At 37.2% G+C, this 27,366-nt stretch overlaps 2 protein-coding genes across 2 annotated transcripts; both read left to right on the top strand.

The window, feature by feature from the left end:
* The first annotated feature begins 936 nt into the window (after positions 1 to 936).
* Positions 937 to 13,846, top strand: LOC111871731 (cell death abnormality protein 1). The gene is made up of 5 exons (XM_023865025.2): positions 937 to 1,025; positions 1,949 to 2,036; positions 6,866 to 9,255; positions 11,291 to 11,451; positions 13,621 to 13,846. Exons 1-5 carry the CDS (start codon positions 937 to 939, stop codon positions 13,773 to 13,775), a joined length of 2,883 nt encoding a protein of 960 aa, XP_023720793.2. The 3' UTR covers positions 13,776 to 13,846.
* A 5,051-nt stretch (positions 13,847 to 18,897) lies between these two features.
* LOC111871741 (tenascin) lies at positions 18,898 to 27,251 on the top strand. The gene is made up of 4 exons (XM_023865042.2): positions 18,898 to 19,188; positions 24,542 to 25,879; positions 26,641 to 26,813; positions 27,112 to 27,251. The coding sequence occupies exons 1-4, from the start codon at positions 19,097 to 19,099 to the stop codon at positions 27,174 to 27,176; spliced, it is 1,668 nt and encodes a 555-aa protein (XP_023720810.1). The 5' UTR covers positions 18,898 to 19,096; the 3' UTR covers positions 27,177 to 27,251.
* Positions 27,252 to 27,366: the final 115 nt, after the last annotated feature.

The following is a 27,366-nucleotide window of genomic DNA, read 5'->3' as shown; positions in this document are numbered from 1 at the left end:
GCTCTGTGATGTCAGGAATGGGGAGAAACTGAAGACACAAGATAATTCCACTATCAGCACATCCTTCTGCCTACACGTTTTCTCGAGTTGAGTGCAACTCTGTTCATCTTCCTNGCGCACACACACACACACACAATACTCTTCCCCCTCAAGAATAAAGTTGGTGGACTCTGGGAATGAAGGGATATTCAAAGTTCTGGGGAACAATATTCCACATATATCCAAAATTAGCAAAGAATATGAAATTAAAGCCCAAAGTTTACCTCTCTTATTCCTTAAGCTTTATTAACATTTTTTACTTTTTTTGGAAAAAAGCTCTGCATGCATATTGTCATGTGTTGGGTATGTCACGTGACAAATAACTTCACGCCATCTTGGATCTAGCGAATATTCATTGTGCTTCGCTTCTACACTCACACACTTCACAATTATTATCACGTGCAGTATCACAATTACTGCTTCCACTGTATCCCGGTGAATACTAGACAGCCTTCGACGTCTACCCAACTCTCTCGTTCATAGGGGTCTCTCTAGTTCTGCTTCCAACTCTCTTATATAGGCATTATACGGACTGGATACCAGACACCATTTCTCATGGTTTCGTTTCTGATGTTTCAACAGTTCGTTGTTGTGCAACAAACCTTCTCTTGTCCGTCTTTGGGAAACACATTCACAGAATCACTTGCTCTTAACACTTTAGTGTTCCCATAGTAATATGGTAAAATACATCTTATGCAATTAGTAATAATAATAATAATAATAATCTGTGGGTGCTACAGTTCGTGATGAACCTTGTCCTCTGTTTTACAATTTCTTAATCATATAGATAGCCAGTAGGACTCCTTGGGTGGGGGATCAGCTTGCTGCAAGGTCGCTTTCTAAACAGGACATCACAAACAGAATAAATGCAGACAAATATCCATGCCTCAAGTGGAAATGGAACCCACAACCACAGTGTTTGAGCAGGTGAAGACAGTTCAAGCCTTAGACCATGCAGCAGCTTTGATCTGCTTTGACTCACCCTTGTAATTACTTACTTACTTACTTACTCATGGAGCTGAGCCCTTCTGGAGGAGCTGCAAATATTCTCCTCAACACCCTGTTCTCAAACACCCTCAGTCTATGTTCCTCCCCTAATGTCAGAGACCAAGTTTCACACCCATACAGAACAACAGGCAAAATTATAGTTTTGTATATTCTAATTTTTATGTTTTTGGACAGCAGATGAGAAGACAAAAGGTTCTGGACTGAATGGTAGCAAGCATTTCCCGAATTCAATCTCCTCTTAATTTCCTCCTGAATCATGTTTTGGTCTGTTATTATTGTTCCCAGATATCTTAATTGTGTCACATTTTCAAAACATCTGTTTCCTATCTTTATATCATGATTTTGCCCTGCATTTTGGTGACAAGACAGTAACATATACTTAGTTTTCTCTGTGTTTACTTCTAGACGAACCTCTTTACTTGTGTCAATTAAAGTTTGTGTGTTTTTCTTTATGATGTCTACATTATCACCCAGTAGATTCAATATAATTCAGTTCTTTATTATTAATGTGCCGAGTAAAGAGCTGCAAGGCCAATTACAGACACAGCACAGTGCAGATGAATGAATTACATTATAGACAGACTTATTAAAAGTCAAATACAAATTACAGGTAAGTACTTGGAAGAAATAATAATGAATAAAAGTAAAAGTAAACAAACAAATAACTGATAATTATAACAGTAATAATAATTTCATTATCATTAAACTAAGTGTTATTACGAATTGAGGAATGAAACATAAATAATCATCGGCATAGGACAACAGCTGATGTATCCCATTTAATTTCAGTCCCACTGACATCAACAAATTAGTAAGTTCTGATTAGGACTATACTCTATAACATGCTCGTACTATTCTCTGAAAAAAACTGGGCGTGGATTTAACGATTTTCCTGTCACAGGTACCCAGCCATAGAAATAAAGAAGTACCCCGCCACTTTAAGATTGCTGACAACTCAGATAATTACTATTACAAAAACTAGGTTGCAGGTGAGTCCCATACTTCTCAGATTCTCACCAGATTATATCTGAGTTTTGTCTGTTTTTACTAGGAATTCTATATGCAACGCATAACATGGAAAATGCTTAAGGGGAAGTTGTATTCATCAGGCTGTCCACATGTTTCAGTTCCAAAACTAATTGGTAAATTTGAATGAAGTTTGGTATGAGCAGTATATATCAGAAATGAAGTGAACTTCAATTTACTTCAGATTGGACCATAAACTCTTGTTTATATTTAAATGATATAATTCTGTGTAGTGTATCTTGATATTATTCAACATTTCCCCCCCCCCAAAATGAAATACATTTTGATTTTGAACATCTAAACGATATTTCTGTGTATAATATTTAATGTTAATCACTTGACTGTGACATGGTTTCATAACATAAATATCAGATATTAAGATCATTTTTTTTTCTTTTCTAAAATGAACAGGTACCATGCCACAGAAGTGTACTCTTATCCAGTAAGTAGCAAGAGGCCTGATGGTAAACGCATTGTCCTTAAAACTGCAGTTAAGGTGAGGGGTGTTCACAACATTTAATTACATTAAAATAATTGCATGCCTAAAATACACTCATATATATTTTAATGTGTTATAAGTTCTTCTTGAGAAACAATTTAGTTAAAATGAATAGCAACTGAGAATGCATATTCTAGTTTATTTTTAACATATCAAAAGAGAGAATGGAATAAAGTACATAACATGAATTTTGTTGTACATTTATTTCTTATGGTACTGTTATCAGAGAATGTAAATCAAGAAGGTAATGATGGGTCAGGTATGTAGCTCAGGTGAGGGAAAAGAGAAAATGGATAAAGAATTTGGGGGGGGAACTAACAGAATATAGCAATTTCAAAATATAAGGCAGCTTCAAAGGATGATATTAAAGTGCATCTTTGTGGGATATTAAAATGCATAATATAGTATGATATGCATTATATTAAACTGACTTAGGAGATCTGAAACTCCAGGTTTAAAGAATTAGTTATTTTCTTTCCCTTTATACAAAATTGAAACAAGAAAGAATTCTTGACAGAGTATAGGGTCCAGTGAAATGAAGCTGTCATCCATTCATAAAGATATTCTCTGCAGGAACAGAATGTTATCATCAGGCGATCTAATTGGTCCTTACTTTGATTCATACTTCCCATTCAACTTATTTAACCATTTTAAAAACAATGGCAACTCTACCTACTACAAGCTTAATATTAAAGAACTTAGAATTTTTCACATATATTGTACTTACATGTTTCGTATTATTCTTAAAAGAACGATTGTTTCCTAGAGCATTAACTGTCTGGTCCTTTCGATGGACATATAGTGCATTTTCTGTGATGTCAAAACTGAATGTTTTAATACTGTTTAAGTGAAATTTGTACATCAAATAGTTAATAAAATACATTGTTTAAAACGTGAAAAATAATCATTAAAATTATTAGAAGTAAGAAGCAAAGAGTCAGGATATAAAATATGGAAAAATATAGTATAAATACAACTATTTGTTGCCTTCAGTCTCTGACATAAGCATATTCATAACCAGGGTTTGACAAGGGTTGGCTGAGTTCTCAAGTCATATGAGAATTCTGCTTGTCAGACGTTTCTTCATAAGAGAAACTTAGCCTACCCACAGTGCTGAAATTGTATTTCACTTTGACCTTTTCTCCACATCTCAGCACTGAAATACAAAGACGCTCATATGCATGTAAGTTACAAATTTTCTGTTTTACTTCTGTGCAGGGAAAGAGATCAGGAGAGAAGAATGTTAATAAATAAACTGTAAGGTTTTTCCACTCATCAGCCTTGTTTTTTTGTATATGACAGGAATGCAGATGTGTGGGATTTTTGCAACACAAGGAAGCAAACAGATAACATTAGTAGCAAGAAACTAAGTTATGAACTTATGGGTTACATGATCTAAATGTGTGATTGAGAGAAGAATGATCTATCATTTGTGATATGTGTGCTTGCTATTTGGAAAGTTGAGATGAATGAAGATATCTAATGTATAATTAGAAAGTTTAATAGTATATTAGATCAGTCTCTTTATCCTCATCACTTGGTTTTATAGCCAGGCCTTGTCACATTATGTAATCGTAGCAACATAATTTCTGAACTTCAAAGGATTGCCTAGCAGGCATGACTTCAGAGCAAAGAAAGATTTTTATAATGAACCATTACAGGCCTGTGAGTGTGGATGCCATGAAGATTCTTTCTGGTGGAGGGTGAGCCAGAAAATTTAATCTGTTTAAGACTTTTCAATGTTCAGCCTAGAATATTGAGGTTATAAAAATAATTAAATTTTTGTTATTAATATTTGACATAGTTCCTTATATTTTTAATTTTGATTCAATTCCAGATCCATGGGTGACAGACGCATGGTTTATTCCTTCCCTTTTAACACTACCCATGCCTATATGTCATATTATACTATGCTACACCTTTAGTTTCTTTATTCATTAACTTTATGTTTGTAACAACAGTGATAATGAGCTGTCTTTCTGCTGTTTCTTCCAAGAATTATTGAGTCTTAAGTTAATCTCCTTATGTTCCTGGTACCACATTCATTCTGTCATTAATTATAACTGCCAAGATATTAAAGTCTTATAAGAGTACTTTCTTTCATGACAGTTCTCCCGACCTGTATAATTTTCAACTTTGAGGACTAAACTAAAATCCCCTAGCCAAGCGTTCATGGTTCCCTAGAAGCCTTCCTGACAACCACAGCAACTATGCAGTTCTGGGTCAAATTTTCATAGTACATTTAACTTCCTGACACTTTCAATATCTTAAGAGACAAGTTAATACATATATCTGTGTGCTCTGCGAAGTGCAAAGGTTTCCAAATACTATCAAATTTCTAAGCTGAAGTTGAAATGCCAAACTTCATTCAAATAAGAGAAACAATCCTGTATATATGTTTTGTGCATATAACCATTTTTTAAAACAGTGTAATAAATTATGAACCTCTATCATGTTTTGGTAACAAGGAGACAGTTTTTCCCCAAGTAATTCCATGTAAAGAATATAGAAAGCTTTTAGGAAAAGTAGATATTGAAGATGGGATGTGATGCCACACAGTCTAGTGAAAAATTACCGCCATTTTATAAGAACCTGCAACTTCCACCTTCAGGTTCAATCTTTCATTCTTCTGCTGTGCAGTTGGAAGCAGCAGGTTCCTCTGAAACACTGGTAACTTTTTACCATTCTACGAGGGTAAGTCAATAAGTAAGTTACAAGTGCATATAGAACTTAAACAAATAAGAGTACTGATTTGAAAAATGCTTTTATTTCTCAACATAATCTTCCTGTACTTTGAGGCACTTGTCCCATTGTTTCACAATCCCCTGAAAACCAGCAGCATAAAATTCTTTGGGCTGCTGTCGGAACCAAGTGGTGATTTCCCTTTCTACAGCTTCATCATTGGAAAAATGTTCAGCCAAAAGATGATGTTTAAGAGGGCCGAGCAAATGGAAATCGCTTGGAGCAAGGTTGGGGCTATACGGAGGATGCTCAAGAACTTCCCACTTGAAATTTCGCAGCGTCTCATTTGTCTTGTTGGCAGTATGGGGACGCGCGTTGTCATGCAAGAACAACACGCCTTTGGTGAGGAGTTCTGGTCACTTCCGTTGAATGGCCTTACGAAGTTTCCTGAGGATGTTACAGTAGGAGTTGGCATTTATGGTTTGTCCTTGAAGCTGGAATACAGTGAGCAGTCTGCCTTCGTGATCCCAGTCACCGCCTGGTTCCGACAGCAGCCCAAAGAATTCTATGCTGCTGGTTTTCAGGGGCTTGTGAAACGATGGGATGAGTGCCTCCATGTAGAGGAAGATTATGTTGAGAAATAAAAGCATTCTTCAAATCAGTACTCTTATTTGTTTAAGTTCTATATGCATTTGTAACTTACTTATTGACTTACCATACTATAAGGAATTATATACCATTAGAGAGAAGTAGTCATGTTCACTGGTGTTAGAAGCTTGAATCTCACAAAACAAAGGTTAACTCATCTAATACAGTAATCTCTTTTCTCCTAAATTGGATTTGGTTAAAATGATGTGGATTATACATGACATATATTTAAACACTATTTTGTACATCAAGTGTTGAGTCTTCATTATCCACAGGCTAGCATATGCTGATCTGATAAAGAAGCAGATTATCACTGTGAGGGAAAGGTAAAGTTGTCCCTGTGCTAACGAATTAAGCACTATGCCATGAAAGCCAACGTGGGAGTGGCTGTATAGATCCACATTTTCTTGACCTCAGCACAGGCTGGAGGTGAGCGGTCGGCTTCACACCCCGGCCCCTTTACCTCTGGGGAAAGAGCCCCCAGTACCCATTGGATAGGATGTTGGGCAGGCCCCAGAGCCAGTCTAGACAATTTGGAAAAAGGAAAATTCTTGACCCTACTGGGACTCGAACTCCGACCCCTCCACCATCCAGCCTGTAGCCATTCACTGTACCAACTGTGCTACTCGGCTCTCCAATATTCACTGTAAAGGTATTGTATCCTGCAAATGGCCAGAAATACATTTGAATTAGTTGAAAAAGATTCTTTGATGGAAGGGAATCTTCAATTCAAAAGATAGCTGGAGAGTGTATTGCTGCCTTGTAAATAAGTATGGAAAGACTTCCAATGGAAAATGAAGCAGCCATCTGTTACTAGTTATTATAATTGCCGAGTTTCAGAATTAGAAGAAATGGTGCATTTTATACATCACAAAAATATAATCCCATTATCATTTTATGTTCCTTCAGTTAAATGTTATAAAAAGTATGAGGCCAGTAAATAATATCCAATTTATATTTCAGACCGTGATCAAATGGAAGAGGGAAGAGGAATGTTGTCAAAGTTACGAAAGAAACAAGCAAGGAATTTGTGTACCGGTCTGTGCTGGGGGCTGCCCAAATGGCTTTTGTCTGTCCCCTGGAAAATGCAGGTGTAACACTGGCTACACATTGGACAGTAAAACTAATAAATGTATTACAGCATGCAACGGTAATTGCAAAAATGGAAAATGTACGGCTCCAAACACATGTACGTGCAACACTGGTTATTCTAAAGATCCAAAGAACAGCAAGAACTGCCTACCAATTTGCAGTCCATCCTGTACTAATGGAAAATGTACAGCTCCAAACACATGTACGTGCAACACTGGTTATTCTAAAGATCCAAAGAACAGCAAGAACTGCCTACCAATTTGCAGTCCATCCTGTACTAATGGAAAATGTACAGCTCCAAACACATGTACGTGCAACACTGGTTATTCTAAAGATCCAAAAAACAGTACGAACTGCCTACCAGTTTGCAGTCCATCCTGTGCCAATGGAAAATGTACCTCACCAAACACATGTACGTGCTACAGTGGTTATATAATGGATCCAAAAAACAGTAAGAACTGTCTTCCAGTTTGCCGTCATCCCTGTGTCAGTGGTAAATGCACAGCTCCGAACACATGTACGTGCAATACTGGTTACATTAGAGACATAAAGAATAACACAAACTGTCTACCAGTTTGTAGTCTGCCCTGTACCAATGGGAAATGTACCGCTCCAAACACATGTACGTGCAACACTGGTTATTCTAAAGATCCAAAGAACAACATGAACTGTCTACCAGTTTGCAGTCCATCCTGTACCAATGGGAAATGTACCGCTCCAAACACATGTACGTGCAACACAGGTTATTCTAAAGATCCAAAGAACAACATGAACTGTCTACCAGTTTGCAGTCAGCTCTGTACCAATGGGAAATGTACAGCTCCAAACACATGTACGTGCAACACTGGTTATTCTAAAGATCCAAAGAATAACACAAACTGTCTACCAGTTTGTAGTCTGCCCTGTAGCAATGGGAAATGTACCGCTCCAAACACATGTATGTGCAACACTGGTTATTCTAAAGATCCAAAGAACAATATGAACTGTCTACCAGTTTGCAGTCCATCCTGCACTAATGGTCATTGCACTGCACCAAATACATGTACCTGTGACAGTGGTTATTCGAAAGATCCAAAGAATAACAGTAATTGTCTCCCAGTTTGCAATCCATCTTGTAGTAATGGCCAGTGTCTTGCACCTAACCAATGCACTTGTAATAATGGATATTCCAAGGACCGGAAGAATGAAACCAACTGTTTACCAGCCTGTAACCCACCATGTAATAATGGAAAGTGTACAGGACCAAACTCATGTATATGCAATCCAGGTTTTACTAAAGATCCAGAGAATGAAAATGAATGTTTACCAATTTGCAGTCCACCATGTAGGAATGGTACATGTATTTCACCAAACATATGCACCTGCAGCAGTGGTTATACTGAAGATCCAAAGAACAATAAAAACTGTTTACCAGTCTGCATTAATAGTTGTATGAATGGCACATGTGTATCCCCTAATAAATGTATATGTAATGAAGGATTCAGCAAGGACCCTGAAGATGACAGAAAATGTTTACCAATTTGCACAGCAGGTTGTATTAATGGAGTATGCGTAGCACCTGAAATATGTTCATGTAATACAGGATTCACTAAAGTTCCTGAAAATAATAAACTTTGTGTACCAGTGTGTTCTTCTGGGTGTGTGAATGGAAAATGTGCTTCACCAAACACATGTGAATGTAATGTAGGCTACACCATAGATCCAAAAAATAAAAATGTCTGTGTACCCATGTGCAAAATTAAATGCAAGAATGGCTCCTGCACAGCAGAAGATACATGTACTTGTAAAACTGGATATGTGAGATCTAATACAGATCCCAATACATGCATACCTGCCTGCCCTTCAGGATGTCTCAATGGACACTGTACTGCTCCAAATGTATGCACATGTGACAACGGTTACTCTGCGGATATTCGTAATGATGCCATTTGTATGCCTGTGTGTCTCCAAGGGTGTGTCAACGGTAACTGCACTGAACCTAACAAATGCATTTGCCATTCTGGTTATATCAGACATCATAAGAATCCCAATAGATGTGTACCAGATTGTCATAAGGGATGTAAGAATGGTATATGCACTTCTCCAAATACATGCACTTGCCATGAAGGTTTCACTTATGATGAGAACAAGGGATGTGTGCCATTCTGTTCAGGAGGTTGTATCAATGGCAACTGCTCTGCATTAAACAGATGTGATTGTTTCACTGGGTGGTCTGGAACAGATTGTTCAATTTATCAACTCAAAGCAGATACAATTCTAAGGTAAGAAAATATTTTTCTTTGCAGATCATTGTCCTTTATAATTGTCACTGAAAATAAATGTAAACAAGTTTGTGTTCTTTTTTTAGATAATCACTGGTGACATTAACATTGACAGTATTTTTATCACTGATTCTTTTATTATTGTGTATAGGTAAAAAAGTAAAGCTATCCCTGTAACAGGGCATGGAGGCCCATAGGGTTGTGAGAGGTTGAAGCTCCCACATTTTCTAGACAATCGGCTCACAGATGGCGGAGATTTTGTCAGCCTTATCACTGGCCAACCCCTACACCACAGGAAGATTCCTGGAACTAATATCTGTTAGAGGCTCAGTCGACCCCAGGGCCAAAGTGTGGCTGGAAGGATTAAGTCAATTGAGAAATCCAATGATATTGGGAATTGAACCCATGACCTTCCAGCTTGTAGCATAGTACCTCAACTAATTATGCTACCATGTGCCCCCTGTGATTGTATATTCTTTACCCATTTAAAAGCTGAATCTCTTCTAAATAATATATTGAAATTCAGTTCATGCCTCATAGAAAACACAGTAAAAAGATAAGATCAACCAGTTAATGTTGTTTAGGAAGACAATCATTTACTATGAGGATCATGTGGAACACATAAATGCACACTGTGAGCAAAATGCAGACTTCAGTATGTTAAAGCATGTGGTACATACAGTAACTGCTGCTATTTAAATAATTACAAGGAGCAACTTCAGTGGAGGTTATGTCTGCCTGTTACCTCGTATCATCACACAAATCAATTGACAGAGTTTCTGTAGTTTGATATGGTACACTTTCACTGAAAGTTGTCAGGAAATTCTCAATGGATATGGAGTTTTGGTATGGAAACTTTTAGGAAAATGTCCTAAGAGACTAACAAGATACGTGACAATGACATTAAGTACAGCTTATGGAGATTGACTGTGAGGTTGGGAGATGGATGGAACTGACTCAGGACTGACACATGGTTATTAAGTAGCCTAGATAACAGCCAACTATTGTTCACCTGGTCTATCTAGATACTATTCAGATGGAATATTTTATACACAAGTGTCCTGAATTGAAGCAGAGGAACTAAAATGCTACCATATTACAGCAACGTGTTATAGATTCAAATTCATGTGTATATAATACCCTAAACAAATTCCTCTCTGCACTGCCTTAAATTACATCTACAGACCTATAAACACCAACAGCCTGCAACAGAATTTGCAAGTATATAAATAGGCCTACATTTCCTGAGAAAATTATATAATTTTTACCTAACTACATATCTCTAAAAATCCTCATGACTCAAGGTACGCGGGTTCAAACCCAGCGGAGGTCATGGAATTTTTAATGGCGGAAAAATTCAGGGAACAAGTCCTCCGGGAGGGACTTTAAGCCGTGGGTCCCGTGTCGTAGCTTTACAGCACATAAAAGAACCTCATGTCTCAAGGAGACCTCTGAGCCAAATTATAGGACATTTCCCGCCCAACAGTAGTTTCTAATGCCTCTGATAGATGGGGGAAGCATCAAGGTACCGCTGAGCCAGTAGAGGCCGAACTCGCTGGCTGAGTTGGGGCTGATGGCACGCACCAGTACCAGTAGCATATAGAGACTGGTAGAATATCAAAGGGGGACGTACAATAGATCAAACTGGTTGCGATGCATGGGGAAACCCACCCCCTCCAATAATAACAATAAATAATATCTCTAAAAATACAATGCTTCATCTCCTCTCTATACTTACACATGAATGAGCAGTGGGAAAGCTCTACAAATTCTTAACTTCAGTATTAGTTGAAGGTGAGTGAATAACATCATGCCTCAGGCATTTTACTCCTGGGGATAGATTTTCCCATACCCATTGGACAGGAGCCTGATTGGAAACCAGATTCTGTCTGGACATAGCAACAGAGAGGAAAATGAATGCCCTTGCCAGGAATTGAATGTAATTGTACCTGTACCATCTGTTTGTTGTATATATCATGTAAGAGGATTCAACAGGGTCAAAAATTACAGTAGCATCTTGATATCTTACTTACAGGGAAATCACAGTAAATAGGTACCCAAAACATCCTTATATTGTGTGGTTCACCCTAGTGTCTCTTCTGGTGTTAACAGTCATTGTAAGCCCAATCATAATAAAGATCATAATATGGACACAAAAAATAAGGAAAGAAAAATGGGAGAATGGTGGCAGTAGTGGTAAGTATTACCATAAAAATTTTTACATATAAAAGACTAAGTCTTGCTGTTCTATCGTTAGATATGTTTGCACGTATTTACAATTAGGAGTAGAAGATGAAGTGGAAAATATGAATGAATGAATGAATGTTACAGTGTGTATGTTTGCCAAAATATTTCCTCCAGGTAGCAGCCCACTTAGTGAAGATATTTATTCTGTCAAATTTAGTATCTTATTATAAATGCAACTGTCTTTTTCAGAACTTTATAAGATACTGAGATTCAGTATTTTATGGTATTTTCCCATTGAAATTTCAGTGGGCTTTATATTTGTGCTAAATGCAAGACTAAGTACCTATCTATACTTAGTTTACTATGCAGATGTAATGAACACAATCAGAGACAGGGTACATTGCGACAAACAGAAATTTAATTCACAGTGAGCTGAAAGCTGTAAGTAAGAATAACATTTATTCTTCTTAACCTGCATACCTTGTAACAGCAATGAGTACCCACTGAACAGGGTATTGTAGAGAGAATGCTGAAGAGAAAGCTGCATCTTTTGATGAGAACAGTGAACAGGAAATAACTGATAGTGTCTCAGCTGTCAAGCTCACAGGACTAAGGTGAATAAATAATGTTGTTGAATACCACATTTCTACAAAATCTGTACAGGCTGGTCCCTAGGCTATTCCTTAAACGATATCATAGTTTTTCTTTCTCCTTCCAATTCAGTCTATAGTTTTCCTAATATAATGTAATTTCTCATATGACTGACCTTGATGTTACCTTGGGAATGAAACTGATTAGTTTTCATTAGACCATTGTTGGTTGCTGAATACTGGACAACAATGAAATCCATTTGACGCATTAAGTCGTTTTTGAGAAAATTGGCGTTTCGTGTTTGGGCCCCAACTGCACCTACCTTTATGTTCCTGAAGATATCAACTATGCAGTTTTACTAAAATATAAGAACTCCATGAGTTACTTAAGTTTAATCAAAATCGTTTCAAAGAAAATTTGGCATTTTGTATTTTGTTGTTCATTAGAAGAGCCCCTGTTTTTGGAGATGGACCTTTGATAGATACACTCTTGAATACCAAATATAAATTAAATCTGACACACTGTTCTGGCTCTATTGGTGGAGGTGGGACACATCCGTATGTACTTATGTACAGACAGACAGCATTTGAGAAACCACTTTTTCATAACCAGGGCTTCTAGGCTGCGCCATACCTCCAGCGGTTACTTGCTGGCTTCTCATTGCAGAGGCCCGAGTTTGAACCAGGGGTCTGGCCAAGTGGGATTTGTGGTGGACAAAGTGGCTCTGGGGCAGGTTTTCTCCAAATACTTCGGTTTCCCTTGTCAGTCTTCATTCCACCAAATTCTCCATCATTATAATTTTGGAGATAGTTTTCTGTCACGCTCTGTACACTTGTAGAGTTAGTTACCAAGTAAAAAGCTGTCTTACATAGATCTCCAGTTAATTCTTTAAATAGAATAAAGACTGAAATAATATAAATACAGTTTGTAAAATATTATGGCAAAAGTTATTATTTTATTAAAAGTGTGTATCAGCTACTTACTTGTATATTAAGAAGTCGGAAAAGAAAGATAAATATCTCACACAAAAAGGAGATAAAGTTCAAAATGAAGTTATTTTTAAATCATCATGAAATGATTTTCTCTGTGATGTGTCAATCCTGCTCTTACTATCATATAGAAGGTGCAATTTTCCCAATTTCCGGGTTCAAACCCGGCGGAGGTCGTCGAATTTTTAAGGGCGGAAAAATTCAGGGAACAAGACCTCCGGGAGGGACTTTAAGCCGTGTGTCCCATGTCGTAGCTTTCCGGCATGTAAAAGAACCTCATATCCCCAAAGGAGATCACTGAGACAAATTAAAGGAAGTTTCCCGCCCAACAGTAGTCCCTAACGCCTCTGATAGATGAGGGAAGCATTATAGACACCACCACCCAAGTAGAGGCCGAACTCGCTTGCTCGGCGGGACTGATGGTACGCACCAATATCGGCAGGGTATAGAGACTGGTAGAATATCATGGAGGGAAGCACAATGGACCAATACTGGTCTAAGTGCATGGGAAACCCACCCTCTCCAATAACTAACTAACTAACTGACTAGATATAATGTCTGTTGTATGCATTCTTAGAAGTATTGTTTTTGTTTTTAGATGTAACAGCGTACCGATCTTCTGTCTCCGTGCTTGACCAGAAAAGAAAAGAAAACACGGAGTTGGCAGAGGATGAAAAAGAATCCATTCTCTTTAGTGAACTACAGCCGAAATGCAATCAGTCACCAGAATGTATTAAAGAGCTGTCGACTTGACATAGGTATTAGCAACAATGTAATGCTGCATCATAATCTTTCAATAAATCATTACATATGTTGAAATCCAACTAGGACAACAAAATTCTTCATATTTACAGGATCTTCTCATAGCAATTTCCATATTTAGAAATTCCATGTTTGATGGGTTCTGATGATTCTTACTGTTTTTACAGAACCCACTACCAAATCCTATCCTGAGCTACCTCAGTCAAGAAAGCACTAAGAAGGAGACAGCTTACATTCACTTATAAATATGTATCACNCCAGCATCTTCTTACGTCTTCTTTCTCGTCTTCTGGTCACTTCTATCCGCCTCTCAATCTTTCCTTCAATAACTTCTTTTAGAAGGCAGTTACTGCGTAAGATATGACCAATCCAATTAGCCTTCCATTTTCTTATTTCATGTAGGATATTCCTCTGCTCACTGACTCTAATTAACACTTCTTCATTTCTCACATAATCGGTCCAACTGATCTTCTCCATCCTTCTCCAACACCACATTTTGAAACTTTCCAGATGTTTCTGATCTACTGCCCTAAGTGTCCATGTTTCAGCCCCATACAGAGCTATGCTCCAAATATAACATTTCACCAGTTTCTTCCTCAAATTTAAGTCCAATTTGCTGGTAAAAAGATTCTTTTTCTTGCTAAATGCAGCTTTTGCCATGGCAATCCTGGATTTAATTTCACTAGTACACCTTCCATCATCTGTTAACAAGTTACCCAAATATTTAAAACATTTCACATTCTCCAGTTGTTTTTGGTCTATCTTTATTGTGACTGGGGTTGGTTGTACCTTCTAATCCAAACTCTGGACGTATACAAAATACGCCCCAGAATACTGTTTGTTGCAACACCCATCAATTTCATACTTTGCCAGCTAGCTTCCAAAACATGTTAAACAGAACTTTTTAAAGTACTTCTTCACATGTGTATGGTGGATACTCCTGCTTTTGGGGCAAACTTCCCTGTGCTACTGCTATTGTCCTGTCCAGTATTTCACTTCATTATTCTCTTCCATAGTTGATTACCTATTTTCCTCACGTTTCAGTCTTGTCCCCATGAAATGGCCCTTGAATTTGAATTTATTTACATTACGTAAATCCAAGGACAGGTTGACACCATATGATATGCAACAAGTCAAGTACAAATACATAATATCTACACAGTAATTGTTTTGCTTGAAAAGTTAATAAGATTATAATACAGTATTAATATTGCCATGCTAATTGGATGCATACAGCACAGTCTGCAAATAAGCAAAATGCTTGGGAATACACTTTAGCTTAGAATTGATACTAGTTACTATTTATTTACATTAAAATATTCATCTATGAAGTAGAAGGAATGAGTAAGTAAGTAACGTTTCAGTGCTGTTTTAAATTGTTAAATATTACGAGTTTCCTTCTTGAGACTTTGAGGGAGGGTATTGAACACTTTGGTGCCAAAGGAGTGAACTCCATTTTGATATAGAGGTGGATTTACTGAATATTCACTGTTACTTTAATTTCATATGCATTATTAGTTATTCCTTATATTTACACTTCCCATACACATGATGAAACCCTGCTGATTAAACACATTTCACAACCACGAAATGCTCCACTCACATGAGAGCCTGTTTGTTAACCCACTGGACCGATTTCAGTTCTTGAAAACCCAACATTCTGAGTAGCAGCAATGAATTTACTATGCAATTTAGAAGCAAATGGGCCTTCAGATTGCAAATAGTACCTATTTATGGAAAGCCATACCTTTCATCAGTTAGTGTACCTAATAAAACCATCTGCAAAAAGAGGAGAAAGCATAACATGGAGTTCTCTTTTAACTGAGGAATGGTTAATTGCAACATTATGAATCCTTGTTGTGTGAGGGAGTTTCAAGAATTCTAAGTTTTGTTAGGATACATGGTCTCAGTCTTAGGGAAAAATCATACCAGAAACTTGTTAGGCTATATATAATATTCTCAAAAGAATATTTAAATAATAAGAAATATGTACATGTACAATTATTGTTATTATCTGTCAAATTTAATTTCAAGTGTCAGTCGTTTAAAAATGTACTTATAACAATTCATTTTAGTTATAAGGTAAGTAATTAAACATCTAACTTCATGGAAGCCATCTTGAGAAGACAGCTGATAAGCTAACAGGTATAAAATTATTTCTTTATTAAAACCATCACAACACAACTATATCAAGGTCAGTGCCTAGTTTGGCTCTGCTAGTTGTGTTGTGACGGTTTTAATAAAGAAATTGTATAACACAACAGGATGCATGAAATTGAGATGAAAAAAAGAAAGGTATAAAACTGTTTTATGGTATCAAGATGTGGGCTTTGTACCTGGGATTGAAACTAGCAAAATTTTATGTTAATTCTCATATTTTTTCACAGTTCTTTATGTGTTTGGAGTTGGAATATCTCAGTTGGTATAGCAATGGGCTATGTGCTGGATAACCCGTTCAATTCGCAACAGTACAAGATTTTCCTCTTCTCAACAGTGTCCAGAGCAGCTAAAGGGCCCACTCAGCAATGGGACTGAGGCCCCATTCCCAGGGAATAAAATGGCAGAAGCATGAAGCTGACCGCTCGTCTCCATCTAGTGCTGAGGGGTGGAGCTATACCTACACTCCCCCGTATGTCTTTGTGGCATAGTGCTTAACGAATTAAGCACAGCAACAAATTTACCCTACTCTGTGTGCCTTATTATTGTATTTTGCCAACAAATGTTGAGTCTCTATTATTGTTCATGATTGCATCATGAATATTTTGCCTACAGTGCTGTGTTCATTATATATTCCAGACAAAACAGATATGCTCTACACAACTGAATAATCGACACTGATTGTTTCCCTTTTCTTTCGCCAAATGTTTTGGTTTTATTTATGGCACTATAAGGTGAAAACTTACAGAACTATCAACATCAACAGAGCTGGCAGCAGAAGGAGTGGTTAGTTATCCACCTTTGTCTCATCTCTATGAACCGAGATAGCGTAGGTTAACATTTCAAGAGGTGAACGTGTTTTAATTATTGAGAGGTGGGTATACCTACAGTAATTATAATTAAATTTCCATTCTGGTTCAGATCGATGGATTTATTGTTTTAAAAGTGTGCCAAAACATAATAATAACTTCGTTTAAAAATTACCTTAACAGTTTATACGTTTCAATTTTTTGGAATAGCAAGGGGATGTCTCTGTCCATAGTATCTCCTCCACCATCCAGCATACGATATCAATGAACAGTGAATACTTATAAATAAAGGTCCAATTTTGGAATCAGTCCATTCTTTTTTGAAACTATACATTCCGCTTCTTTCAGTTACATTTCCTGATACGAAGGAGACCCCATTAACCTGGTTAGAATACCAGCAACTTTCTGGGCACAATAGATCACTGTGGTCGCGGTGCAAGGGCCAAGAAGGCCCACCCCTTATACATTCATTCATACCACCAACTTGGCATACATGTCATGATCTGAAGAGGTGCCTGATTGCATTGACTCATATTTTTTCTAAATATTTATGAAAAAGCAGTACCCAAATTTTCTCCCAAGTCCCAGTGAACTTCAGTGTTATTGAATTATATTTGGCCATTAATTCATTAACATCAAAGTTCTTTGTGTTTTTAATATAACTCTTTGCATTCTCTAAGGATGCATGCCTTTGATAACTTTCAATTTATTGCTCACAGAAGCTACTGTTTGCTTCGAATGCCATCACACAGGATAAAAAGGAATTCTTCTTTGACGTGACACATTTCTCAACAAAATGCAGTTTGCACACAACAGTGGAGTGCATGGGAGGTTCAGGTGGGCAAGGGTCTTAGTGACTGGCGACATCTTTCACGAATAATATGAATGATTTGCGTGTCCTTCGTTCATGTAACTATAGACCATTGCGTTAAAATGCCAATAGTGCAGTCAGGGATCTATCATCCAAAACTATGAGTACGAATTCAAATATTTTGGGGATTGTGACTTATTACAGCAGAAAGGTGTATATGTTTATATTACGCATTACGAATATTTAGTCAGATTTATTTAGTTTTATGTACAAAATTCTAACATAAAACTTTGCTATTATAAATCACATGATCTAAGCAAGGTATTTTGCATCTGGTGGATAGTGGGCTATTAAATTTGAATCTAACTAACAGTTTTACTTCAACTGTCTGATATCTGATTTCCTGAAAAATCTACTTGGCGATTCTCAAGTTTTTTCATGGGTGCACACACAAACACAGACGGATGTATAGAGCGACTTTTAATGACGTTCTGCAGGGTTGCGGACGAACCTGGAGGAATGTAGGAAAGGTCAGTATCGGCAATGTCAGGGAATTTCTTAAGCACGTGGCTGGAAAATACAACGATTTGTCTCCCAAACCGAAATGATGGGTTTCGCATAACGTTATTCTCTTAGTAGAAACTGAAATGTAGAAATATAAGATTTAAGGGTGTGGGGGCGGGGAACCTACACGTGCATCATATCCTTTAAACTTCGTTATTAATGAAGGAAGTGTTATTTGGAATGTGTAAACATAGAAGGCCAGAAAGAAGATTATCTGGATCCTCTATGTGTTTGCTTTTAAGAAATTAGTGTGTAATAATGAACGAAAAAGAAAAAATTTTATTATAAGCTTGCATGGCAGATTTCTTGTGGCTTAGTAAATTGTCTAATACACATTTTTCCACTTCTAGGACGTACCAAATTTGGACAAGATCGGAGACTTGAGATATTAGTTTTCTAGTCCAGTGGTCCAAGATTCTTTGAATTTGAGTATCTTGTAATATAAGTGAAAGGATCTTAAGGTCTCCCCCCAAACTTTTAAAATTACTAAAAATATGACAACAAACAAACTCCGTGGTTTTAGTCCGCAAGTGAACTATACCGACCTAGCGACCGCTGCTTGTCGACGAAGTTAGTGCCAACTTTAGCGGATAGAGGGTGTCCCTTTTAAAAAATGACTACTAAGGAATATTAAAGACAGACGTACAGTATTTTCCTATTAAATTTAGTCTTCGAAATTTAGTATGTCATTTCAGGATTAAAATTAATTCAATATCTTTGTTGTCGGTCTGTTTTTTTTTTTTTCGGGGCGGCTTCCACATTGGAAAACGCTGCTCTAGTTAGTACAATATTTCTGTTGCACTAATCGTTCTATATTCTTAAACTTTTAGCAGCTACCGCAGTTTTGCAACGATAATAGATTATTTTAAAGCTGTGACTTTTCACCAAAGATATCACTATCGCCTTCTCGGTTCCGCAGAAGCTCTAACTCGGTCACACTGCATCCAGTCTGCTCTAAATGTTGCTCAGCAATGAGTTGTACTCTCCCGCCTGTCCTGTTGCTTGTGATAGCCGAGGTCTGGATTGCCCACGCCGCCAACAGAGCAGGTGTATGCTTAGATGGGTGAGTTTTTTCTTTGCAGTGCCTAAAAGATGAAGATAATAAAATAAAGATAGCATAAAATACATCATCTATTGAAGTTTATGCCTTCTTTGCATGAAGGGGGAAAAATTAACGTGAGATACAGAAGGTGACTGTTCATCAGCCGGTAGATTCCAAATTAAACGACTGCAGGTCATACATAACTGTGAAGGGTAAAGTTATCCAAGAGCTTAAGTTAAGCGCCATGCCTTGAAGATATACTTGTATATGAGAGCGAAAAGATAGCTTAATTTATTCTTAAACTCGACACAACAAGAAGATGAATTGTAATAAACCACAGTTCTGTCTATAGAGTCATTGTTTATAGGACTTAACAAAGATTAATTAAGTAAATAGTGATTTATTCTGAGATGTGACTTCGTATGTAGTCTGGTAAAATTTTACTTGTGTTTCAGAAGAACGTACTTTCTCAATTTTCAGCGTCGATGGTTATATCAAACAAGCAACAGAAATGCAGACTATAGCCTATTGTGTCACATACCAGAAGATAGCATTCTGCACAAACAATAAATATAACATAGTTCTAGTCGGCAACTAAAAATTCGTTTATCCACTCTTCACCTAAAGGGACCTATACAAAGATCTATTTATTTACGACTGTATACAAGAATCAGTTCGTCATAAAGTTATTTAAAATCAGCTTCTCTTACGACAAAGTTCATACAACGTTGAAAATATGGGGGATAATTTTATCTTTTATGAAATAACTTATTTTTAAGATGTTTAAATCGTACAAAATTTGTACATTTCTTTGTGCCATATACTAAGCTTACACAAAACATGACATGCATAGCTGAAATTGGCTGTTTGATTCATCTAACGACACTTTCCAAAATCATTGATTTTATAATGTCAAATGGAAAATTATATGATATATTGTTTCTTTCAAAATAAATCTGAAATGTGCGAGTATTTTTGAGTGCAACTGGTAGTGGTTTTTATAAGTGGAATGAATTATCTGGAGAGAAAATAAATACGTGACTATGTTTGTTTATTTATCCAAAACTGCAAGCAGTTTATTTGGAACCGAGCTGCTACTTCCTATGAATTCCTGCCCCAGGAAAGAGTACGGTTTATCAGAAAGCTTCAAGATAAAACCACTGCCTATCGCACTTTTTTGCGTGCTAATTACTATAAAATTATGTACTCTCTTCCTGGCTTCTGAAATTTCCGGTAGGCCTGTGTGAGGAAAACAATTATCGTAAATCTATCTGAAGCAGAACCTGGATTAACGGTTGATTTTGTAAAGGAGATATAACNATCTTCTTAACAATACTAACATGCTGCATTTCGCCAACGGAATGTATTTGTGTGTTTCTTAGGGTTCTCAAGACACAAATCCCCTACCCCTAAATAGGATTAACCGGTTGATTTTATAACGGAGATATAACGTGTTTCCAGTGAGGTACGAACTGAATTCTTATATATTATTCCGAAGTAATAATCCCGTGTGGAGGCAGGGTCGAATACCTCCACCGTAGGCCTGCGAGTCATAGGAGGCGACGGAAAGGGAAGTCTCGAATCTGAGGCAGTAAAATATGGTCGTGAGTCCCAAGGGACTCTNTGGTTGTGTGTGTGCGTTTTTCTGTGTTTGTGTACAGGTAGAGGCCTTGCGACGAGCTGATCACTCGCCCAAGGAGTCCTACCGAATGTGTAAGATCTAGAAAAACCGAAGTGAACGGAGGAGTTCATGGAGTTAGGCCTAGGTCCACTGGGGCTGTAGTGCCAAGGGGAAAAAAATAATCCCGTGTGGAGGCAGGGTCGAATACCTCCACCGTAGGCCTGCGAGTTGTAGGAGGCGACGGAAAAGGAAGTCTCGAATCTGAGGCAGTAAAATATGGTCGCGAGTCCCAAGGGACTCTGACCCGAGAATGACTGCGCTGGCGAGGACCAGCAGCAATTGTAAACGACAGACCCGTCCTCTCGTCAGAGAGAGCACCCCACATCAACAAACCCGCAACTGTCCGGCAGTAAAGAAAAAGTCGGGTCGTAAACCCCAGATGGGTGCTTTATTCCAAGCGTCGGTCGTAACATAAGACTACTCGACTCAGTCTTTAATGGATTAAACGGAAGATGTCTCCGGTCCCGCGAATGCGGAAAGAAGGACCCACCCTCCCAGTCCATCCCCTCACCATTTTCGGTCCTGATAACGAAATCCGGTTCTGTCTTTGAGGCATGTGAAATGCAACCTTTAAGCTGTATTTATAAAATAAGGAAGTTTATGGTCTGACAGACAGGAAACCTTATGCTGCAGTTTTATATGTTTAAGATGCATTCACACGTGATTACATGTAGATATGATTATAATTATTAAGTTGATACGATAAGCCTTCCACTCACCCGATTGTTTCGAGTATGACAATATACGAACACGTTACTTATATAGCATAAGGGTGGAAATGTAACCTCCATTTTGTGCAGGATGAGCTGCATCTTCCAAATTCATTCTCTGTCGTACTGAATATTTGACTGCTCTTGTTGCAAATACAAATCTGTCGTCGCAAAGCAAATCGCACTGCAGAGAATCGTGGATTTTTATTTCTTTTATTCTCCTAAGTATTTCTTATACCATACGTTATGCAGTATTTTAACTGTTATACGGAGAGTCTCTTTGAGAGCAATATGATACATCGTAAAGTTCGAGCTGAAATTCTTGTAAAATATGGAGTTACGTTGAAATGATTCGGACCAAAAAATAAATCCCCCCATAAAATTTTAGTGTAGGAACCAGATACTAATTTTAAATAAGTATTCATATCAATTCAGTTTTGTAGGAGTGAAGTATTAGAAAAGATGAATCTCGTGCAAGGAGCGAGTGCAAGTTAAAGCACCAATACCTATTGGACGTTGTTTCCTTAAAGAAAATAAACTATAGAAGTGTCATATTATCTCGCAGCTGAATGTTGACTCCATTTGGCGGAAACTTACCAGTTGCAGCTGAATGTCGACTCCGTTTGGCGGAAACTTGCCAGTCGCAGCTGAATGTTGACTCCATTTGGCGGAAACTTGCCAGTCGCAGCTGAATGTTGACTCCGTTTGGCGGAAACTTACCAGTTGCAGCTGAATGTTGACTCTTTGGCGGAAACTTACCAGTTGCAGCTGAATGTTGACTCTGTTTGGCGGAAACTTGCCAGTCGCAGCTAAATGTTGACTCCATTTGGCGGAAACTTGCCAGTCACAGCTGAATGTTGACTCCGTTTGGCGGAAACTTGCCAGTCGCAGCTGAATGTTGACTCCATTTGGCGGAAACTTGCCAGTCGCAGCTGAATGTTGACTCCGTTTGGCGGAAACTTGCCAGTCACAGCTGAATGTTGACTCCATTTGGCGGAAACTTGCCAGTCGCAGCTGAATGTTGACCCTGTTTGGCGGAAACTTGCCAGTCACAGCTGAATGCTGACTCCGTTTGATGGAAACTTGTCAGTACTTAAGTACGAAGGAACGTTGTAGTTATATAGCAAATATTAATCATATTCATGAAATTATACAGTGGATATTGTTTAAAAGTGACGTTAACTTTCTAACAGGGCACAGAAATTGAAAAATTGATCAATTCTTGGATTCTTCGGCACGACCACACAGAAAACACCTCTCCCAACGGCTCTTCTATTGCGTCGCGCAGCTGTCTCACGGACCGCATAGAGAACACCCTTCCTTATTCCCTCAGTCGAGCCTTTAGCATATTCTTTTGGAGAAATGGGCACCAAAATATTCTAATGTATGCTAAGGTCTGTGCGTTCGAATACTCTGAAATTAAAATCCCTTTGTATTTCTTTGGGATGAGAAATAAGAAATGATGTAGTAAATATTCCATGTGATTATTCATTCAGAGATGGATTTTAATGCATACAACCAAGGCAATTGAGCAAAGTAGGACAATCAGTTTCCTGTGAAATTTGAATGATTATTACTCGATAATTTTTGTCTGAGAAAATTACGTGATTATATATTTTTATTGATGCTCTATGACTTTAGGATGAATGTCATCCATGTAAGTAATCTGCTTTAGAAACCACATAAGTGACTCATTTGTTTGTGAGTACAATATTTTGTATATCATGAAGATAAAGCTTTATCATATCTTGGTTTACCAAAGGATGTGGTTCCTAAATGAGGGATGCATTTTTTCTATTTATGTGTTTGATAGTTATTGTATCTTTTGAATAAGCAGTATTTTTTCAAAAACTTTTTAAACAACTACCTTAAAATATACACGATTACTTTATTGGCAGATGGGATAATATAAAATTCTAAACTAAAAGAAATGCAGATTCTGTATACATTTCCAGACTATCTTGATACAGATCTCAGCGCGTTGAGATCAAAATATTAAGTTCTTATTCTGTCCCTTCAAATCCCACTTTCTTTCTGTAATACTGACGCTATTAAATTTGTGACTATAGTGAAAAGAATATTATATGCTTTCTATATATACATATTTTTTATGAGAAAATTAATCTTCATGCAGGCTTATCTACTTTAATCCTTGTGCTTATGAAAACATTTCAAATAGCTTCTAAAATGTGAAAATGCTATTTGTGATTGATGCAGAACTCATCATTATAGGAAAAGCATTTTGCAGTGTGTACAGATATACATTGCAGAGTGCTTTATATCTATGTATATATATATATATATATCTTCACACTGTAGTGCGCATACATGCACGCAAAAAGGCATTCACATACACGGACAGATACAGCTTTATTTATGTTATAATAACATTTTTCATAAAGTATAAAAATAAAATATCACTCTTATGAAAGTTATCAGATATGTGATAATTTCTTCACAAATTTAGAAAATTTTGTGTTCAATCCTCAAATTTGACATGAAAATTCCCCCCCCCCCTTTTTGTATGTAAAAAGTACACTTCCATTTGCCACACATGAGTATCTTCACCTTCATTTCTGGAGGAAACACATTCAATAAACAGATTCTGAGATATAGATAACAGTAAAGCAGCGTATCTACACATTTTCATGATACACACATAATATTGATAAAATATTTTAATTGGAAATTAAGATTAAATTTAAATTAAGAAATTAAGCTACTGCTCTCTGCATTCACAAGCCATTCACCTGCTCTGAAGATGGAGGCGATACGTTCCTCCGAAACGTCAGCCAAAACGAAGAATACACGGCGCCAAAACCCAGAAGATGACTTTCTTCATAGTTTAGCACCGTGAAAACCTCAAAACTTACAAACTTAATATCAGTCCACATATACATGTATAGAATAAGAGGTAATTTCATTCCCTGAAATTCAGGAAATTATAACATCTGAAATTTATAGTCTTCATTTGTATTTTCAGAGAACATGGGGAAAGTGAGAGATGCTGTGAAGGATATAGGAAAAATTCTGCAAATGACTGTGTGCCCAGATGCAGTGGAGGCTGTCCACCCAATCAGTATTGTTCAGCTCCTAATATCTGCTCATGCAAGAGTGGTTATGTGAAGATTGGAAAAAATAAGTGCATGCCTTTCTGTGCAGGTGGTTGCCAGAATGGACGTTGTTCAGCCCCCGACGTTTGCACATGCAATGACGGTTTTGTGATGCATGAATCTTTATGCATTCCTGCATGTGAATGTCAACATGGCCGCTGTACAGAGAATGATAACTGTGTCTGTGATGAGGGTTATATTCTAAACAAGAATAAAACAGATGAATGTGTTCCATTCTGTCCTCTAGGCTGTATAAATGGCTATTGTTCAATGCCAAATATCTGCACTTGTAAGAATGGTTATATCCAAGACAAAGCTGTCCCATATATGTGTGTTCCTATGTGTCCTGCTGTGTGCAAAAATGGTTGGTGTAATGGACCTTTTACTTGTGAATGTTATGAAGGTTTCATAAAAAACCACAACTATGAATGTGTACCAGGATGCAAGAATGGTTGCAATAATGGACAGTGCATAGGACCAGAACTTTGTGTATGCAATGAAGGGTTTATGAAGAATAACTTGTCAGATTCTCCTGAATGCGTGCCAGAATGTAATCAGGAGTGTGTAAATGGGGAATGCACACAACCTAACAACTGTACATGCTTTGCTGGGTACACAAAGGACTTGGAACATCCCCATAATTGTGTGCCACTGCATTACAGAGAATGTGCAAATGGTAATATCTCTTTGCAAGGCAAATGTATATGCTATGAAGGTTACAAAGAAGATGATAAAAATACGAACATCTGTGTGCCAGATTGTACTGTTGAATGCATTAATGGCAATTGCACTGCTCCAAACTTATGTACTTGCTTTGATGGATACACAAATGATTTAACACAACCAAACCGGTGTATACCTACATGTATACAGCAATGTATTAATGGGAAATGCTCTCAACCAAATGTGTGTCACTGCCTTTCTGGATATGCTATGACAGACATTAAAGAACCTAACAAATGTTTTCCAGTTTGTGATGAACCATGTATTAACTCTAAATGTGTAGCCCCAAACAAGTGTGTGTGTCATGATGGCTTTGTTCCTGACTTAAAATTCAGGAACAGATGTGTGATAAGGTGTCCTGATCGTTGTATCAATGGAAACTGTACTGTGAACAGAACCTGTGAATGTTATGAAGGATGGACTGGCACAGATTGCAGTCTCCAGATAGACTACAAGCATCATTATTCCAGTGTTAACACAATGCAGTAAGCATGCTGGATACTGTTGAGCATATCTTTCCTTGAGCACTTCTGCATTTTAAATGGGTCAACTGATAAAATGTCTCCAACCTCCTCTTCCCATAACCTTATCATTTTGGCTTCTTGTTAGCTCTACAGTTATCTTTTTGTCTTCCGGTGTCTGCATTAACTGTTTTTTTTTATCTTCCCATATAACTCTTTCCATTAAAGTTTTATTATAATACTCTTCTAGGTATTTTCGTTATAACTGTTATCCTTTACAGGACCAAACCATTGAAATTTTCTCTATTTTATCTGCATTAACAAATTATGAATTCAAACTGCCTTAAAAATAATACTTCAATTCTATTCATTCGTTTTCCTTCAGTACTTCTAAAGAATTTCTTATGGAATTCATGGATTTTGCCTTGTGAGGGTTCATGTTAGATATTTGTGTTACATTAATTTATACTCTATATCATGATCCAATTAAGACATCAGTTAAACCAATTTAATAAACCATCAAATCAGCCTGAGAGAAATATCTTCTACTTTGATCATGTTTTGTGGAGTTCATGGTACTGTCCATGTTAATTTAGGTCGTACAATTAAATACTTACTGATAAACAAAAGAAAGCATTAATTTGTATTAACGGTAACCTAAATATGTCAATGATATCCAATATTTTTGGACAAAATTTTTACCTGTGAAAAGTCATAATTTTACCACAGTGGCCCTGAACTATATAAACTATTATGTATCTAACTGTGTGCTAATTTGTCTTCAGAGTACAGGCAGACTATTGGTTGCCAGATAGGATAAATATGCTTTGGATCAGCGTGGTAATTATAATGGCTGTATCTCTCATACTTGTCCCTGGCATCTCGAAGATTGTATCTCGTTGCCAACAAAAGAAGGAAGCGAAGAGTGATGGGGAAGTAATGTATGTCCAAAACCCTGGTGAGTGAACATTCTACAAATGTAAGCTTAGATTATTTATTTTAACTTCACAGCTTTTTACAGCTTTGTAGGAAACGTCAGAATACATGCGTTGCATTTCCGTTGTTGAGAAGCTTACATTAAAATAATAATTCATGCTCAAAGAATACCAACCTAAAGATATTGATACCATGGCTTTTGAGATATGAAAATCTTATTATATCAGTGATTTTATGTGGTTTCAATAACGATCTACAACCTGGCTTGTAGCGTAGTGCCTCAACTAACTACATTGATGTATATTTATTTCGTTTTCCAGAAATGAATGACTTGAGCACCGAAGCCCTATGTGTTGACAAATACAGAGATGAAGCATACTACTGAACTTTAGAAAATATATGCAGCTGGAAATGAAAAGATCGCCTTTCATAATATTAATAAATATTTGTGGGATTTGGAGCAACTTACTTTTTTAAATAGTTACCAAGTTTCGGAGAATCCTGCTGCTTCTTTCTTGAAGATAAAATAATAGAGAAACAGTAAATTTCTCCGAACCGCTGATACCTACCTACCA

The sequence above is a fragment of the Cryptotermes secundus genome, unplaced genomic scaffold, assembly GCF_002891405.2.
Source record: "Cryptotermes secundus unplaced genomic scaffold, Csec_1.0 scaffold602, whole genome shotgun sequence".
In the NCBI taxonomy this organism is placed as follows: Eukaryota; Metazoa; Arthropoda; class Insecta; order Blattodea; family Kalotermitidae; genus Cryptotermes; species Cryptotermes secundus.
The sequence above is the reverse complement of the archived record's forward strand: the minus strand, read 5'-3'. Positions and strand labels throughout refer to the sequence as shown.

What these genes read in the sequence shown, in the direction of transcription:
- LOC111871741 (XM_023865042.2), top strand. Translation starts at nt 19,097, where the DNA reads ATGAGTTGTACTCTCCCGCCTGTCCTGTTGCTTGTGATAGCCGAGGTC. An exon ending in GCAGGTGTATGCTTAGATGG is followed by an intron (nt 19,189 to 24,541) that starts GTGAGTTTTTTC and finishes TTGTATTTTCAG; the next exon opens with AGAACATGGGGAAAGTGAGA. An exon ending in AATGTATGTCCAAAACCCTG is followed by an intron (nt 26,814 to 27,111) that starts GTGAGTGAACAT and finishes TTCGTTTTCCAG; the next exon opens with AAATGAATGACTTGAGCACC.
- LOC111871731 (XM_023865025.2), top strand. Translation starts at nt 937, where the DNA reads ATGGAACCCACAACCACAGTGTTTGAGCAGGTGAAGACAGTTCAAGCC. An exon ending in ATCTGCTTTGACTCACCCTT is followed by an intron (nt 1,026 to 1,948) that starts GTAATTACTTAC and finishes TTCCTGTCACAG; the next exon opens with GTACCCAGCCATAGAAATAA. An exon ending in TTACAAAAACTAGGTTGCAG is followed by an intron (nt 2,037 to 6,865) that starts GTGAGTCCCATA and finishes TTTATATTTCAG; the next exon opens with ACCGTGATCAAATGGAAGAG.